At 49.5% G+C, this 18,883-nt stretch overlaps 1 protein-coding gene across 9 annotated transcripts in view; it reads right to left on the bottom strand.

Annotated features, from left to right (window-relative positions):
• Nucleotides 1–687: 687 nt before the first annotated feature.
• The window catches only part of MTSS1 (MTSS I-BAR domain containing 1), a 162,134-nt gene continuing 143,938 nt past the window's right edge, over nucleotides 688–18,883 (bottom strand). For 3 of the 9 annotated variants that reach the window (XM_042254143.1, XM_042254145.1, XM_060393658.1), the window contains 9 exons: nucleotides 17,891–18,048; nucleotides 16,614–16,721; nucleotides 15,164–15,261; nucleotides 12,712–12,931; nucleotides 8,262–8,381; nucleotides 7,241–7,435; nucleotides 5,818–5,991; nucleotides 5,309–5,471; nucleotides 688–3,605 (listed from right to left, as the gene is read on the bottom strand). In XM_042254143.1, coding sequence (XP_042110077.1) covers nucleotides 2,905–3,605; nucleotides 5,309–5,471; nucleotides 5,818–5,991; nucleotides 7,241–7,435; nucleotides 8,262–8,381; nucleotides 12,712–12,931; nucleotides 15,164–15,261; nucleotides 16,614–16,721; nucleotides 17,891–18,048 — 1,937 coding nt within the window. In that variant the 3' untranslated portion in view covers nucleotides 688–2,904. The remainder of the gene's footprint in view (nucleotides 3,606–5,308; nucleotides 5,472–5,817; nucleotides 5,992–7,240; nucleotides 7,436–8,261; nucleotides 8,382–12,711; nucleotides 12,932–15,163; nucleotides 15,262–16,613; nucleotides 16,722–17,890; nucleotides 18,049–18,883) is intronic. The other 6 variants (XM_027972910.2, XM_004011649.5, XM_004011648.5 and 3 more) reach the window with 3 other exon arrangements.

Raw genomic sequence — 18,883 nt, 5'->3', positions numbered from 1 at the left:
TTCTGTTCTTCCCCATTAAGTCGTATTGATAAATATGCTATCAAGGGAAAACTGCACAGCAGAACCAGATACAAGATGTACTTGAATAAACGAGTTGAAGGCTTAACTCAGCTGTAATGAATGGAAGGCATAAGAGGCTAAGACGAGAAAGCCTGGCAGTAGTGAGGGTGTAAGATACCTTTTCTGTTTCCTGGATTCCACTCATGGAATTTTAGCTTTGATTAAAGGACCACTCTTAAGAAGCACACAGTCAGCAAATAACCATGCAGTTTATGGGGTTCTCAGGATTGGGGTTTGGTGGCTGGGATTAAAGCATTTGATCTGAATGGCACTTTTGTGACAGTCATTTCAAATTCAGTTTCCCAGCTTTGCTTTCTCTACTGTAGCTTGGATTGTCTGCAGACACAAAGGTAAGGGTGGCAAAAACTAAATGAAGTTTTCTTTTTTTCTAAAGGTAAAGCCATTTTAAAAATTCAACCAAACCTAGCTAGTTTCTGTTCTTGGAAACTCACTGGAACTGTTAACATCAAACTCACTGAAACCTAACACTTACGTCAGGCAACTAAGTGTTCTTAGGGTGCACAGAAAGGATGTCAGTTTTCTGAGCTCAGTCTGGAGTTTCAGCCCATCTTCTAACATTTGACCAAGACCTCAGCCTGAATTTTAATAAGACTTGAAATGCAGGACTTTTTTTTCTAGTGGTTCTTTATTTATAATGTAGGCTGAAGCAACTGTTACAAGGTAGAAGGGAGACACGTTACACATTGTCATTTATACAAGTTTAGAACAGAAACTGCTCAGGGAGAGGCCGACTCTCAGCACAAACTAGCGACTAAACCACAGTAATTCACCTTTAGAAACAGTTTCTTTATTGTCAGCTGTGACACTGCTTTTACAATATGCAAAAACACAAACAGAGCTACCCGAGGTGTTTTGTCACGTTCTTTCTACATTGAATTTGGCAACATTTTATATTAAATTTATTCAGGTTATACTAACGTTTAAAAACTAAACAAGTGAAAAGCTGTACCAAGGTACAGTTACATCCATTTATTTCAAAGGTTTAAAATACCACTTTTATCTAACGTAATTACCTTGCAGTGATTTCTGCTTTTGCAAAAACCATCTCAAGCATCATATGCACAATGCATCAGCTACTTTTAGTCATCAAGATTGGTGGGCTAAACCACAGGCACTACTGTTGCTTATATTCTGTAAAAGGAGCTTGTTTTTCAAAGAAAAAAAGCTTAAATAGTTTCTAATAATCATGCCTTTGCTTTAAAGCCATAACATAAAATGTCCTTGAGCGATCACAGCAGTGTTAAATGTTAATATATAGAACAGTGACTATACAGGTATGTTTCTTTCATATCCAATGCAGTTATGTATTAAAGCATAAGAGTATGTAGCCGAGGCTTAGCACCAACAGAGATCTGCAGGCCCTGGGGGACCTGCCAGGCTCTTTCTCCTTGAGAGGTTCGGTCCCAAATGAGCACTTTAAACTGACCCCACTAAGAGGCTGGCTTCTTTTTAAAAAACACCATCGCAGTCCCCAAATGTGATCCCTTTAAATCTACAAATCTCTGTTGGCTTTAGGGGATGGGCATTATAACAAATTTTAACTTTCACTTAAAAAAGAAAAGACAGAAATCCATTCCAAAAAACATTACCTAAAATACAAAAAAGAGGACAGTATAGTGGTCAGATTCCAGGTGACAAGAAAGAAATCCTCCTCTCCGATGTTTAGTATGAAGCCAGTTAACTGCCACTTATTTAAAAGAAGGTAAGAAAAACAAGCCCCCAGACTGGTAAACACATTGGCAAGTTGCTAGACTCCAAGCTGGTTACCCTTGTTAAATCCGCTCGAGTTTTTTCAAAATATTTGGGCTTTTCAACGCACCCAGCCTGCTGGGCACAGTTAAGTAAAAGGCATTTGCTATATCTAAGAATTCCCTGCTATCATTTTTAAATGTTTTCACATTTTTTAAACTGCCTTACCATTTTGGATGCATTTGGACTCAATGAAAGTGGGTATAACAGACGAGTAACTGAAGTGGGGGTCCTATGTCTACCCGGTGGCGGCCGCATGCACAGGACTGGAGGTGGGTGCTGTGTGCAGTCAGGAGGAATCGTGGGAGAAAGGAAGTCCTTAAACACCCTACAGAAACAAACACTGCAATCCAGTATGGCTTATTCGGATGCATTTACCATGAAGCTACTAGAAATTCAACCTACGAGGCTACCCTTAAATGTAACAGGATCGGCTATGTTGACAGTGTGCCCCTCCCCCAACCCTCCCCCCAATCCCAACACAGTCTACCATTTCCAGAGTTACTTCACTCCAGATATTGCTCATCAACTGACTCCTGCATTTCTCATCCCGAAAGTAGTTTGCTTGGATAAGGATTTTTACTCTCTATCCATTTTGTTTGTACATTAAAATAACTTGGATTTGCTCCTAAGCCAGACTACTACAATGCATCTACAAAAGCTTGCAGGAAAACAAAAGGAAAAAAGCTAAGTATAGTTACCCTTTCTTCTGAAATCACTAACTTTGTGGTTCCCCTGCCCGACCTCCCCCCGCCCTTATGCATTTAAAATTTTACAAAGACTTGTAAAAAAGTTAAATGGAATTTGGCACCTTCAGAAAAATCAAAGGGGAAACTTAAGATTAAAATGTGCAGAAAGAAAACTGTTGATATTTACAAATTAAAAGATCAAGGTTATGTCAGTTACATATGTTGCTTTTAATTCTTATCTAAAGGTATACTTTCAAAAGAGCTGTGTTCTGAGTTGCCTACAAAATCTTTTGATTATAGATTGGAATGGATCAAGACAAATTAGGTCTTATTAATTACACAGTTCATTCCCCACTGGCAGCATTTCTTGTGAGCCTAAGAGAGCCTAAGAGAAGCGCGGGGCTGAGCGGTCGTTTGTCGTGGTCTTCTTCAGTTTCACGCCCCTTCGGATGGCGTTCAGCATGTCTTCTCCTTGCGGGACGTCCCTCGGGCTCAGGTCTGCAGGGTCGCTCTCTGGAACCTGGCCTGGGGAGGCAGTGGCACTTGGGGGATCCCTCTCCTGGTCTTCGGCCTCGCTTTCTGGAATCGCCTGTCTGGGCTCCTCAGGGATGCTTGGCTTTGGGCCTGGAAGAGGGGGATTGACGGAGGCTTGGCCGCTCCACATTGAGGCGGGCACACTGGTGACACCCTGGGGGCCCTCAGCCACAGACGGCGACTCTGGGCTGTGCTCACCCCGCTCCTCAGGCCCATCTGGAGGGGCTGGCAGCACCCCGGGGAGGTCTGGGACGGTGGGGGTCTTGACAGGGATCACGGGTGTCTTGATGGGGATGGGACCGGCTCCTATGGTCCCCCGGCGGACAGAAGGCTTGGTGGAAGGGGTCCGTCGGATGGTTGCAACCCCTGGGGTGACCATAGCAGGTCCGAGGGTGGTGGGAAGGCCTGCAGTTGAGGCCGGGCGCTTGGCTTGGAACATCCTTCGATAGGACTGGCTGATGTCGCTGTTTCTTGGGATGGTGGAGGATTTGTCAAACTCCTGCTGATCAGCCTCCTGGTCACCACTTACAGAGAAATAATCGTAATCTGAAACTGATTATAGGATCCGATTAGAAATCTGAGGCGGTGGCTGTGCATTTTCATTCTCTGTGTCAGGAGGATAGAAGGCCCCAGAGGCCAGGGACTTCACCCGCAACTTCACCCCAAGCCTCCCTGGGTTTCTGGGCCCCCACCATCTAAGAACTCCTTGATGGGGATTGTCATTTTGTTCACCAAGAGAGCCCTGAGCACCCAGAGCAGAGCTGGACACAACAGGCCTGCACTCAGATACCGCTGAGCTGGGAAGGATGCAAAACTGGCTGCCTCTGAGAACCTCTGGGAGGAGTAGAGGGTGGAAGGAGGAAACAAACCCCACATGGACCATACAGACCTCCCCCATGGTCGGCTCATTCGTGCGAAGACTAGAAAAACAATGGAACTGGCAGCGAGTCTCTGAAAACTATGCACAAAGACAGGTTCCATCAGTGCAGTGTGCTTACTTCCTCTCCCAACACAGGGTCACGCGGGAGGGGAAAGCGGCCGGCCTGAACACCTCAGAGCACATTTCTGGATGGCAGCACTCTGGCATCTGGGCCAGGTCAGTTTTGGGGTGGGGTGTAGGGGTCTTTGGGCTGTATTATAGGATGTTTAGCAGCATCCCTGGGTGTCTACCAGATGCCAGTAGCACCCCCTCCAACTGTAACAACTAAAAATGTCTCTAGATGTTGCCAGGTATCCTCTGGGGAGCAAGACGGTCCTCCACTGAGACCCACTGTCTGAGAGACCTGGATGAAGGACTGCCAATGGGCTTGGCTAACTCTCAGATCTCTCCTAGCGGCTGGAATGCCATCATGCTGGCCTTGTGGCTGGCTGGGGAGAGGGATTAGAGAGGCGGGTTCATAGAGAATTTGGGTTTCAGACTCTTGACAGATCCTAGATTCAAACTCTAGCTCTGCTTCTTATTACCTGTGTGAACCCTGGGCCTCAGTCTCCATGTATGTAAAATGAGGATAAATATACACATGGGCTTCCCAGGTGGCGCAGTGGTGAAGAACCTGCCTGCCAACGCAGGACACACAAGAGACACAGTGTGATCCCTGGGTCAGGAAGATTCCCTGGAGGAGAATACGGCAACCCACTCCAGTATGCTTGCCTGGAGAATTCCATGGACAGAGGAGCCTGGTGGGCTACAATCCATGGGGCTGCAAAGAGTTGGACACGACTGAGTGAGCACACGTGTTACATAAGTGGCTGTGACAAATAAACGGGACAGTAAAGTGCTTGGTCTGTTTTTGTCTGTTTAGTCGCTCAGTCATGTCTGACTTTGCAACCTTGTCCATGGGATTTTTCAGGCAGGAACACTGGACTGGGTTGCCATCCTCCTCCAAGGGATCTTCCTGACCCAAGGATCGAACCTGCGTTGGCAGGCGGATTCTTTACCCTCTGAGCCATCAGGGAAGCACAAAGTGCTTACTACAAAGTGCCAAACACAAAGAAGACAGTATCCTTAACAGCATCTTGTGTTCATATGGGAACTGCCCTGAACCCTGAAGGTGAAGAACAAGCGAAGCTGTGAAAGTCTGGCCACTTCCTTGGATGGCAGCTACCTAACAATCACAGATGGATCCCCTCCTGAGCATTCCAAGATGCTCGATGGCGTCTGGACGGATGTCTGCCTCCTCCCAGCGGGGAGGGCCCCCCGTCCTCACCTGGCACTGCTCAGGAAGCCTGGCTGGAAAGCCTAGGCTGCCTCCTACCTTGGGAGGGGATGGTGTCCTCGGAGCAGCAGGGGGTTGTGGTCTGGGTGCTGTAGCCACTGGAGCACTGAAGCGAATCCCGGCTGCTCCTCTGGGTGTCCAGCTGGAGGCCCCGAGACAGGGCCAGTGCCAGTTCCTCACAAGCCTCCATCTCCTCTCCAGGCTGCAGGTGGGAGGAAAGAGACGAGACCCCAGGGCCATCAGTCCCTGTCTGATAACCCCAAAGCCTTTCTACTCTTCCAGTGGGGCCTTGACTGGACTCCTACTCTGTTCCCATGACCACCACTGGGTCTCTGGGCCCAGGAGGCTGTCAGCTTGCTTGGGCCCTACCCAGGCTCTAGAGAGTTCTAGAGTCTAACTCCCATATGAGACCTTCCCTGGGGGCCTTCTAAATGCCGTGGACCAGGGAGTTAGGGAAAGGGGCTCGGGTCCCTCCAGCTGCCGGCCAGCACGTGGTCCCTGGCCAGGTGTGGAGGGCCCCAGCCAGCCGAAGAAAACAAGAGCGTCACCCTGGTGGCGGCCGACACGGTCATGCTCCTTGGCCTCTGGGCCTCCTCGGTAGCAGTGGGGACACCTCCTGCTGCAGCGGGGCCTCCTCCGCTGGGGTCTGGCTCTCGCTTCTCTTTGCGGCGCTGAAGGGTGTTCACAAGAGGCTGATCATAAGGTCCTGGCTTGGCCCAGTCCTGAGTGGAGCAAGCGTGGTCAGGCACCAGGGCCTCGGCCTCCACTTGGGAGGCCAGAGAACCCTCCAGACAGCTGCCCACCCATGGAAGGCGGCTGGTCCCCACAGGGGAAGCTCACACTGGGACAGGCCAGCAGCCCCTTCTCCCCTTACCCAGTGCTAGCAGAAGGGAATGGATAGTCCTTTGGGGACCCCCCTGGGTACCTCTCCTTTCCTCATATCTGCCCAAAGACAGAACACCCACAACTGGGCAGGGAGCCTGGGGGAGACTCTTACAGCCACCAAACAGCTGACCAACTGCCTGCGGTGTCTAAAGGCACCAGCAGTGGAAAGACATCCCCAGGGACTAGGCCCTCCCCATGATGTCTGAGGAAGACCCTGGCCTGTGGGCTCAACTGATTGCACTTGCATAGCCTGGCCACCAGGGGGCACTAAAGGAACTTCAGACGCTTTCCCTGAGGCTGAACCTCACTTCAGGGAAGCAGCCCCAAAGGGCACTTGGGGATGTGCCTTCTGAGGTCGTCACAGAGGCAGGGAAGGCCCCTGGGTTGGAAGGATTCTGAGGAGTCTGAGAGGTCTGTACCTCTTGCTCAAAATGCAGGCTGCCTAGGGGCCTACTATTCCAGTTAGGGACCTCTCAAAATATCCTCTGGGCATCAACTGTACTTACTAGGAAATAATATAAAAACTTGTTTGTATATTAAAGCAATGTTTATTGCTTTAAAGCAATGTTTATTGGTTTATATGTCTTAATATAAACCATCAAGACTAAAAATAAAGTCTGCATGTACTTTAAAGATTGAAAAAAAAAGCCAACACCTATCTGGAGGCATGGTTCTATCACCATGGCCCGATAAGGGACTCAAGGGAACAGTCTGGGGTACACAGTCCTCGATACCAGCAATTCCCTCAGGAATCCCCCAGGAGGGCAGAACCAGGACATACACTTTGGAACCAAGTATCCCCAGCGTGCTCCATCTGGGTCTACTGGGGTCTAACAGGGTTAACTGGTGTCTCCTAAAGGCAACCCCTCCAGCCCAGCTCCGTGTGGACATCTCTGTCTCAGAGCTGCCTGTTGGATTCTGGTTCTCCCCCAGGGAGAATTTACTCAGGGAGGAGGTGTTATGGGGAAGAAGGCAGAGTGTGAGAGGAAGGGGGTGAGGGGAGAATCGGGGTGAGAATTGTAGGGGCAAAAGAGGGGTGAGCACAGAGGCAATGAGGGAGGGGGGAGAGGACGGAGAGACACAAACCTTCCAGCTAGGGATCTGAGATGACGGGAACATGCCGGGCCCAATGGTGTAATAATGAGCGTAGTCTGGAAGATGGACAGAGGTGACCCGAGGGAGCAGGCGGGAGGCGGGCAGGCAATGAGGGAAAAGGCTCGCCCCTACGGGCCCCACATGGGGCTCACTTGATAAACTATAGTGAGAAAACCCGTTAGACAACTGGAAACAAAAAAAAGGGGAGGAAAAAAGGAAAAAAAAATTAATATAACAGGATGAGCGTGGAGGTACAAGATGGCATTGACATTCAAGGGACGAGGGAGACCTGAGTATTTACAAACAAACATCAGGGACTCTGCTGCTCATGGACAGTCCATGATGCGAGAGAAGAGCTCCACGGTGCAAAGAATGCACATTTATCTGACACCAAGCATTCAGTGGGGGAAAATACTGTATCTACTTTTAGAATAGTTTGGAAATGATCGGTGTCCCTAATGTGCAGTGCTCAATGGTCTCTGATTATTTCACTAATAATTTCAAAGTGATGGTGATTTGCTCATCTCCATTGTGCAGCTTTCAAAACAACACCATCAGCTGAAGCTGTTCGTTCCAGGTTTCCAAATCATCAGTGTGTTCAGGAGCAGATTCTAAACTGGGGAGAAGAAGATGGGGCTGCAAACAAAAAGGCGGGAAAGCACACAGCCTCTGACGCAGTGGAATGTCACATCCAACGACAAGGTGACAAGGCGGCCATGGCGGGCGGGGTGCGGGGGAGGGGAGAGGAAAGATGGGTGATCATCCATGTCCTGGGAAGAAGCCTTCACACCTCCGAGTTCCCCATACCCCTCTTCTCCCTCTTGATGACCGCAAGGTCACTGCTTCAGAAGCCAGGCACCCCTTCCCGAAAAATCCCTCAGTCTTGTCCCTCCCTCTGTCCCAAGAGGGGCTACTCTTGGGGGAGATTTTGAGTTTCTGGGTTCCTGCGGCTGTGCAGGAAGTAGCTGGCAGAGGGAGGGTTGGGGGAGAGGCTGGGACCCCAGCCGGTCACCTTCTCCGTGGACGCCCAGGCGCCCATGGTGGAGCCTGAGCTGACCGAGGTGGGCGAGCTGCACTCGCTCACCGACTGGCAGGTTTCCGAGGCTTCGGAGGAGGCCGAGCTGGACGAGTTCTGCAGCAGGGGAGGGACCACACGAGGGGACCACGTACCACCAAAAAAGAACATCCGTAAAAAATAAAAAGATGGGGGAGGGCGGGGGCGAGGGGAGGAAAGTCACGCAAGAGAGAGAGACAGACAGACACGTACACAGAGAAGGGAAGGATGGGAGAAGCAGAGTTAGGGTTATTTCCCCCCAAAGCTGCACCTACAGAGGCTCCCAAGCCCTGGAAAGGAAGCGTGACACCCAGCGAGACCCAGACCCGCTGGACTGTGGCTCCCAGGACCCTGACGTCTGTGTGTGTGTACTGCACAGGCTGCGTGCCTGGCCTGGGGAGAGGGGCTCTGGTCAAGGTGCGGGACTCCTGTGCTCTCCAGGGCATTTCTTCCTGTGCCACGAGCCCAGGGATGCCATGCCTTTTACATCTCTCAGGTGCCCGGATGATACGACGTGAGGACTGACCCCCCAGCTTGGGCTTTTGCTCCACGTCTGCCTGTTGTTTGGCCACTAAGCCATGTCCGACTCTTTTGTGACCCTGTGGACTGTCGGCCACCAGGCTCTTCTCTCCATGGGATTTCCCCAGGCAAGAATGCTGGAGCGGGTTGCCATTTCCTTCTCCAGAGGGTCTTCCGGACCCAGATACTGAACCTACATCTCCTGAGGAAGATGCTGAGCTCCCAGGGAAGTCCCTTGTCTCCTTAGAATGGCTCTAACTGCTGGATTCTCTCCCTTTATCACATGCAGCCTCTGGATCCCTAAGGGGTGGTTTCCAGCTGTGAAGCTGTATCTTCACAGGACAAGATTTTAGGTCTTTCTGCCTGGGGGGTGATTTTGAGGCTCTGGGCAGTGAAGTCCAGTGGTTAGGGCAATGTTTCGCGTGGCCATCATAGAGAGGGTGAACCATCCAGTGAGATCTGAGACATCACAGAACTGAGGTCTGCCTTGAGAAAACATCTCTTCAGGCTGATCTGATTAAACCTCCAGTCCCTGCCCGTCTCCCAGTGTCAACCAGGCACCTGCTCCCAGGCCCTAACCTTCAGCCGAGGCAGAGACTGCCTGTTAATTCAGCACTGCATCTTGACATTCTGGTCCTGTCCTGGCACAGGGCAGGTGCCTAACAGTGCTGAATGGATGAGTGACAATGGCTATTTCTTCCATGTACCTGTGCCCCACCGCCATCCCACCGGGGGGCATGCTCTGGGCCCACCCAGGCATGTGCTTTCCATTTTCTTCACTGTTAACTGCACTCTCATCCCATCCGTATAAGCAAGTCTGAGCCTCTTTACTCTTTCCCTGGAAGTGTCCCTGTTTCACTGGCAAGGAGGCCAGATTCATGTTTCTGTCCCCCAACTTTCACCCGCCAAAGGAAGGTTCCTCCAGCCTTGCTCTGTGCGTGTGGATCAGGCTGAATGAAGCGGGGTTTCAGCCTCCAGTCACGAACGGGAAGCAGAAGGCGGGCCTGTTGGGACTGACTTAAATCTGAAAGCCGGTGCTCCCATCCTGCAAGAGCAAGGAACCAAAAAGGCACTGCATGTGCACTCCTTGGAGCCAAAGCAAGGGCAGACCCCATAGTGGAGGTCCCGGCCGCCTCCCCAGCTCAGTGTTTGGTTAGCAGTCTAGGACCTTAAGTCTGAAAGTTTGAAGTCCTTTTTCTGCCACTTCCCAGGCTAGGAACCATGGGTTTAATCTCTCTAAAACCTCATTTTTCCCCCCTCTTTAGAATAGGGATCAATAATATCTATTGGATGAAGATTAAATGAGATTGTGTGTGTGTGTATCTATGTATGTAGTGCTTAACCAACTGTAAAAAAAAGCCAGTTATAATTTACCAGAACTACTTATTTTGGCTCCTCTAATTAAATAAGTTCAATTTGAAAAAAGAGAAACAGTACAGCACCCCAGGACTACAGGTTCTTATTTCGTCTGACTTCTGCTCATTTTTTCCTGAAGAGCCCCTTGAGTGGGTGGAGTGAACGGTTCTAGGCAGGAGCCCCGCTGCAGACGTGGTCCCATCTCTCCTGGGCACACGTGGCACAACTTGTAAAGAGCAGAGTAGAGGACAGAGGGAGAATCCTGAAAACATCCTGCCACGAGGCATTCATTTACACCCATGCACCCGAGGGATTTCCCTGCTTATGGATGTGTGCTCCCTTCCTCCCACCCAAATAAAGGTAATAATACTTCCCCTAGGAAACTATACCCTCTGCCCTGTGTGAGGTGTACAATCTCCTTAAATTTCCCCTCTGCCTTAGAAGCAGTCATAACGCCTTTTTCAAGAAAAACAGAATTCTCAATTAAATTCTGCAGCATCCCTGAGTTTACTCAAACTACCCTAGAGTTGCTTAGCCAAGCATTTATCTTAGGCACCGGCTTTCAGATTTAAGTAAATCCCAACGATCCCGCCTTCTGTTTCCCTTGACATGACTGGAGGCAGAAACCCTGCTTCATTCAGCAAAGCTGGAGCACATGGCCTCTTTTTTTAGAAAGGGGTGTCAGCGCACGATATTTTGTTAATGCATCAGTTGATTAAAAACACACAGAGAATGACACTGCACATTAGAAAAGCCTTTGAGGAGCTGCAAATCCCTGCTCCCTCTCTACCACACTCACTCGAGGCTCACGAGACACACAGGTACAGCTTAGTGCCACACAAGGCGGGACCTCTTAAAGAGTGAGTGAGCCAAAGCACCCAGCTAGGACAAGTAGAGGACTTAAAGCTGCAGCTCCCAGCTCCGAGCATTTCTGCTTAAAATTGAATCTCAACCCCAGGAAGACAGAGAGAGGCAACAGCGCCCCCAGGGACAGCTGTGAAATGCCAAAGGCGGGGCTCTAGGCTGAGCAGCTCTGGGTTCACCAATGTCAGATGCATCATGCGAGTGGCTGTCTGGCTCCCAGAACATGACAGATGCTTCCTCAACGTGGAGTGCTCCCCAGAACACTCTGCTAGGGGCACCTTATGGCCAGGGTGGTGCAGAAAGGCCGCTGGACCAGTTGCTAGAAACCCTCGTTCCAGATCCCCGACTGCAGGTCACATAACTGTGCCACTCGGGCAAACTGCTTTACATCTTAGCCTGTTTCTCCAACAAAACAGGGATAACAACACTCCAAGCGGCTGCTGGCAGGACTACATAGACAATAGGCAGGAGCTCCTAGGACGGTGCCTGGCACCCAGGAGATACTTGCTGACTCTCAGGCAAATTGGATACCTGGATGAACAAGACAAGCACGTGACCTTCTGAATCCAAAGGATCTTGGGCCAAAGGCTGTGGTTGGTCTCAAAATGTATTATATTGGGTTGACCAAAAAGTTAATGTCTTACTTTGGAAAAACCCTAATGATCTTTTTGGCAAACCCAATATGCAATGGGCTCGCAGTCACCATGCTCCCCAGCAGATGGCGCTGAGGGGACATCCTGGATGTTCACATTTCCTAGTTGCCTGTATGTTGTGCTTGCTAGTCTAGACGCCAACCCACTGACACAAAAAAGGGACACAGCGGAGCAGGTGAAGGGTGTTCGATGCCCAGCTCCTGCCTTCTGCTCTTCTGCAGCTAAAGGGCTGGGCATTTAGTGCCATCTAACCCAACTGTATTCAAAGAAACTCAACACCTCCCCTTCTCCCAGGAGGAAGATGCTCACAGAATTACCTGCATGAGCACTGAAGATACTTTCTTATTCTCATCCTCATCATAAATTGATACAAGGAAGCTGAAAGTGCCAAGGAAGGGCTCCGAGGCGTTGTTCAACAGCAGAATCTCTGTTCCCATGTGCAAATGGGATAATGACTATATCATGCCAAGCCAGCCACAGGGACACAGAGAGCAGCCAAGACTCCAAGACTTTGAGTCTGTCTACATACCTGTCTACACAAGTGTGAAAACTGTCCAAATCAATGGGGTGACAACTATCACCCACATGGTGATCATAAGCTTTGAGTCAGTGAAAGTCACTCAGTGGTGTCGAACTCTGTGAGACCCCATGGACTGTAGCCCGCCAGGCTCCTCTGTCCATGGGATTCTCCAGGCAAGAATACTGGAGTAGTTAGCCATTTCCTTCTCCAGGGGATCTTCCCCACCCAGGGATCGAATCCAGGTCTCCCGCATTGTAGGCGGATTCTTTACCATGTGAGTTACCAGGGAAGCCCAATCATAAGTTTTAACCCCCACTTATATTCTCTCCCTTTAGGGGATCAGCTCATCTAACGATGAGAAATTAAACCAGAGGTTCCCCATGGCAGATGACCAGGGTCTGTCCAAGCTCTCCAGTTCCCTCTCTGGTTCCAGCCATCAAGACTGATCCAGGGCCTCAGGTGTGGCGGCTGCTCCTGGGGCCAAGGACATTCTTACCTGGTTGGGGGCCTCGGGCGGCATGGGGGACGGCGACTTGGACTGGAAGGCGTCCTGGGAGATGAACCCTGAGTCGTGGGAGGACACACTGGACAGCCGCACGGGCGCCTGCTGGGCCAGGCTGGAGCCGCGGTAGCGGAAGTGGGAGCTGGGCGAGTGCGAGTGGGAGCCGTGGGAGCCGCTGGACCGCGAGTCGCTGCTGTTGACGCTGTTCAGGCTGCTGCGGGGGCAGCGGGACAGATGGCAAGGGTGACGGGGGAGAACGGCATCACGCAACCCGCCCCCAGCCCCGAGAAGCAGCGCACACAGTGAGACATGTTTTCAAAACACCCAATCACTAAGCGAGTAAACAAAAGGTCTTTTCTGTGTGAGCAAGGGGCGAAAAGCAGCTATGGAGCCGTGGTTCTCCGAGACGCAATGAGGCATCTTTAGGATGGAAGGCTGTGATTTTAGACTGTCAAGTGCTGCCCAGCTCTGCTGTGTCACCGACCAGCAAAGCCAGGGGACTCGATGTCTGAGGCATGAAAAAGGTTCATACCCTCTACTCACAAAAACCATATGAAGGCTTCAGCATGACCTAGTTGGAGCACCCAAGTGTCTTCCTTAGGTGAACCATCGGGATCAACCTGGCCAACCATCGCTTGGCACCAAGAGATTCCTCAAGGTGATTGCATCCTAAGTGTGTCTAATTCAAGATACCCGTATGTGAGACAACTCTGTGTTCGTGTATTTTACATTTTATTATTAACAAAGTTGGTGGTTTAATGAATGGTTTGACCCTGAACACAGGTACTTCTCTGTTCAACTATCTGTGAGCCCAGCAAACAGAACACCTGGCAAGAGGCAGGCAGCTTTCAGGGACCAAAGGTCATCAATCGAAGCTGTTTGCTTCCAGGATGGAACAGTAAACAGGATGTCGGAAAATGACACTTGCCCTCTGGAGTTCTGCCTGTTCCATTTCCAGTCGTAAGCAGTATGTCCTACACTCAAATTATGAAACCCGGAAAACTGAACAAAGTCTCCTGGTCCAAACAGGCAGAGCTGACAGATAAAGGACAGCTGTAGCAGCGTCAGAAGGCATGAAATAAACAACCCAGACTGGGATTAGAAGATCTGTGGTTTCTACTCCTAACTCCTCAAGAGATTCTCGTCAAATTTCACAAACTCGGCCAGCTAATAAGACAGTCAAGGGCTGACTACCTTCTTCTGGTGTTCTATGCTGGAATGACTTGGTGCTAACGTTCCAACAGACATAGCGAAGTGTGCTGTTAGCCAGAACAGGGCATGCGGAGACTGACAGCAACGCTCACGGCAATCTCACTACGGCAAGCTCAGGGCCGGCGCTGTCCATATGACAGGAGTTTCTGTTGACACTAAAACTACAGAAGGAGACTCACGCAGCTTTGTTTTCTACTAACGAGATAAAGTTTACTTCGTTACCAAACAAAAAAAAAATCCTCAATAGAAAAAAACCTCAGTAGACGTGTCTCACACACACACACACAGAGCATACAAAAGATGACAAGAAACCAACCGCCACCCTCAGGCTGCAGAATGTCAGGCTGGAGCATCTCAAGTCTGAACTTCCTGCTCCCTGTACACTGCACGAGCTCAAACATGAAATGAAAGACACACACACACACACGTGTGTGTAGAGAGAGATTCCCACACACAGACTCGGCAGCTCCATCCTGTTCTTTACTCTCAACGCTAAGTCACAGGAAGAGGAAATCCATTCGGCTTTGAAAAGTCAAAGGAAAAGATCAGCAGGGAGAGTGTACCAAGAAGGACATGATGCACGAGGGTGTTTCTACCTCCACGGGAAGGGAATAATCAACTTGGCCTTCGGCAAGTCAAGAATGGTCTTGAACAGAATGCTGCCAGGGAACAGTGTTGCTGACCGATGGCAGAACTATTCCGATGGACCCTGAGTCACCACGTTAACAATAACACCTAACAAAGCAGTGACGGCGGTGGTGGGAGAGGTTAACAGATCAAGAATTCCATTCACTTTGTGAAGCCCTGAGACAAAGACCGGGGGGCAAGTAGGCGCAGGAGCCACCGTCACTGCCTTCATCTGTTCCGGCCACAGCGAGATGCGTCTGCACAAGGATCGACCCCTGTTCGCCCTCTGGGAGCCCATGTGGTTTCTACTCTGCTAAACAGGAAAATCCAGTGAGAATTCATAAAATGAGGAGATTTTGTACCATATACCCTGACAGAGAAAGCTGTGACCACCAATTTAAGGTCTGATGGGATTTTTCCTTCTAACCCAAAATTCATTCTGAAACTAAAGAGTAAGACCAAAATCATGATGGGATTCTTTCACCCAATCACCATTTCCTGTTTAAAATGCGCTACTTCAGAGCCCAAGACTGGCTCCAACATTCACAATTAGTGTAAAGCAAAATGCCACATCCCCAAGGCAACAGCCCAGCCTGGCTTCACCTACCTGCAGACGCTTGACTTGCGGGACATCGTGGTGCTCGGAGAAGAGGGTGGGGTCTGGTACGACCAACTGTAATCAGAGCCTTTCAAGTCCAGAATCACCTAAGGGGACAGAGCAGGAGGGTCAGCAAAGTGCGGAGGAGGGAAACATTATCCATCAGATCTCAACAACTGTCGTCACGTCGAAACTCCACCATCATGGAAGAGTGGGGATCAAAGAAAAACATGTTGTGAAGAGTTTTCCTTTCAATGGAAGAATCATAGTACCAATCCATCAGTGTCATAATCCTTTTTCTGAGACAAGCAAAGACGTAATTAATGGGGAAGGGAGAGGAAAACCACAACATAGCTGTCAAAAAGAAAAAGATTTACAGTTATAATTCATAAGAGACATTTACATCAAGGTTAAAATTTATAGGGTTTTTGTTTACAGCACAACATAGATGATAATGCTTTTAGGAAGTGTTGATTTTACACAATGGACATGAGTTTGAGTGAACTCCGGGAGTTGGTGATGGACAGGGAGGCCTGGCATGCTGCGTCCATGGGGTCGCAAAGAGTCAGACACAACTGAGCTACTGAATTGAACTGATCTTACATCTTAGTCACTTAATAGCTACTCATGCCTCCATCTGACCAATAAAACCTGACAGAATCAAGAACAAACCAATTTTTCATAATTACTTCCACATCTGTCTCCCTTACTTAACAAAGAGCCAGTTGAATGTAAGCTCTAGTTTCCATTCACATAGTAGGTGCTCAATAAATATCTGCTTACTGAGTGAATGCCTGCAGGCTGTAGTCTAATAAAAGCAATTTTGCAAGATGGAAAATATAAGCTCCCAAATTTGTCTGCTGAGCTGGCTTCCAAGGCAACAATAAGAATTTTATATGAAAGGCAAAAGCATGTGATTTTTCAGCTGTTGCCCCACTGAACATAATTAATAGTCACATGAACCAAATGAACCAACATGAAGTCACCTTTTTCATAAGTGAGACCCTCATTCATTCCTTACTTAGAATGGGAGAAATCCAGACAGAATGATTTACGGTGATGACCAAGAGACCCCACCGTCATGTTCCTAGTGGAGTTTATCTCTAGAGGGTCAGTGAACACATGATTAAAAGCACGGGCTGAGGGAACTGACAGCTTGGTTTAAATCCCAGTTCTACCAGTAACTGCCTGGTTAAGTGACTTTATCTCTCAGTGCTTCAAGGTCCTCTGTAAAATGCGAATATTGGTGGGGATTCACAGAGGAAGTCTATGTAAAGAGCTCAGAGCAGAGCCTGGCACACAGTAGATGCTCTATGATAACCTGTGCGGATGACAGCCACATGTCACAATGTAAAACACGTTGCCATTTTAAATGAGAGATTGCCACAAGGAGCCCTCAGGATTTTGAACCTTCATCTACTGGGTTTCTTGTCCTGAGCACCCACCCCACGATGCCTACCTGTTCGCTTGAGGAGGGCAGTTTGTGAGGGTCCATGGTCAGGCTTTTCAGATCCTCCGATATGGTCTGCAGGTGAGTGATTTCCCCCAGCATTGAGATTTCTTCCTCCTGAAAGTAATTCACAACCTGTTACCACGCATGATTCACTTTATCACCTGGATCCAGCTGTTTTTATTAGGGACGCTGTCCACACTTCCAACTTCTCAGAAGAGGAACACAAGGACTGGTTTATCTTTGCTGAAGCCATTCACCAGCCCTTTCTTTGGGGAAATGGAGAACAAGGAACTAGCCACAACCACGGAGTGACTTGTGTGCTGCACAGCAAACACACACGCCTTCCTAAAAGCGTCTGGGGGCCGGCGCCCCTGCTGGGGGCGGAGCCGTCTGCCTGTGGGTGGGATCCTGCAGCACAGCCCCCTCCGCAGGCCAGGGCTCCCCTGCCCCCTCCCTCTGGAAGTCAATCGACTTCAGCAGATGACACCATTTGGGGATGTTCTGGTCCAGATTTGGCAGACCTAAGTGACAGCACATGTGTGTTCACTGGAGGTTAACTGCCCCGTCTTTGTTTTTTCCATCAACTTAGTGGCAAGTGAGGCAAACTATGGACTATGGAAGAAGGATATCACCAAAGCAGTAAGCTGGGGCTGTGGACCCAGGTAAGAACGATTCATGGGAAAGCACTACGCTCAGGGGAACAACTCAGATCTGGGCATTTTGCCAGGGCTGAGGGAAGGCAGCTGGTGCATTTGTATCAGCCTCAAGAAAAGCTCCAGCAGAACTTTTCAAGGCATTCAACTAATTGACTTCAAAACTAAGTGCGTTGATTCACTGAGGCTTTTCCCCTATTAACCTCACAGTCACTCCTTGGCACTCATCTCGGTCACTGGGTCTCAAAATCAGCTGGAGGACTTGCTTCAAGAGCCCAGATGCCTGGGTGGGGTTCCCAGCCCCAGAGCTGTGGGTTCAGTAGGTCTGGGTTGGGTCTGAGAATGCACATTTCTAACCAGTTCCCAGGTGATGCTGCTGGTCTGGGGACCTACTTTGGGAACAACTCTGTGGGGCCATCTTGAGGAGAAAAAGTAAGCAGAACCACCATTGCTCAGAATGCAGAGAGAGCCGTGTGGCCATCAGCAACTTGTAGACAAGTGCTGGTCCATAATCCTGATTCCACCATCATGATTCCTGACACACCGCAACTTCTCAGTGCCTCCAGATAAACAAGGAGGGTCTCCTCAGAACTGGCAGTTTAAGCCTTCTGGAACTTTCCACTGACTCACAATCACAGGCCGCAGCATAGAAATGAAGGTGCAGAACCGGCCGCGTTCTTCAATCAAAGCCTTCCGGACAGCTTGCTTCTCTGTTTCTTCCAACAGGAGATACTTGTCATTGACGTCTTGGAGTGCGCTGTCCAGCTGGGGCTGGATGTCACCTCGCCCTGCAAATGAAACAAAGCCCGGAGCTTGGCTTGCTGAAACAGCAGCTCCTGGAAGCAGTGTCCTCCTCCCTCGGGTCCCTGCTGGAGCGGAAACCACAATTCCCCGGGACTTCTAAAAAATCATTTATTTATACCCAGAAAGGATCTAAAGAAGCGGTTTTTCTAGGATCAGCCATTTCCAATTTCTAGTGCCCAAAGGGGATGCTTATCCTGATTTATTTATGACAAGTAAAATGTCCTGGGGTAACTTCTCCTGATTTGCATTCTGAAGAGGCTAAGGTATGAAGAACAAGTTGAAGGCCTGTGGATGTTTCCAAAAATGGGCACAAGCTGGTTTTGTTGGGTCATGCTCAATAAAAGAGCCTCTGTCTGGAAGAGAAGTGTCTGTCCCAGAACACAAAGGGGGCTAGCATCAGCTCTCCTGGCTCCGAGGAGCCCCTGGGACTCCCTGGCAGCTAGTTTAACTCCCTAGTGGCAAGTCCTGAAGGCCCTTCCTGTAGGACAAGCTCAGCAACAAAAATACCCGCAGTCAGAGCTCTGCTGGTGGAGGACTGAAGGGGGCCTGGGTACTGAGGCTGGCCCGTGCCTGGGAATCACCTGGCCCCATCCACAGACCCCAGATACGCAGAGGCACCCATTTCTAGACTTTTCAACAACTCAAGAACTTGCTGAGGCAACTGTCTTTATAAATAAACTTTTATTTGCACACAGTCACGTCCATTCATTTACAGTCTGTCTATACCCACTCTCATCACAACTGCTGAGTTAAGTTGTTGTGACACACACCGTTTGGCCCCTGGACTGAGAATATTTACAGAAGTCTGGATAAACATGG

The sequence above is a fragment of the Ovis aries genome, chromosome 9 (assembly GCF_016772045.2).
Source record: "Ovis aries strain OAR_USU_Benz2616 breed Rambouillet chromosome 9, ARS-UI_Ramb_v3.0, whole genome shotgun sequence".
In the NCBI taxonomy this organism is placed as follows: Eukaryota; Metazoa; Chordata; class Mammalia; order Artiodactyla; family Bovidae; genus Ovis; species Ovis aries.
This window is presented reverse-complemented; position numbering and strand designations above follow the sequence as displayed.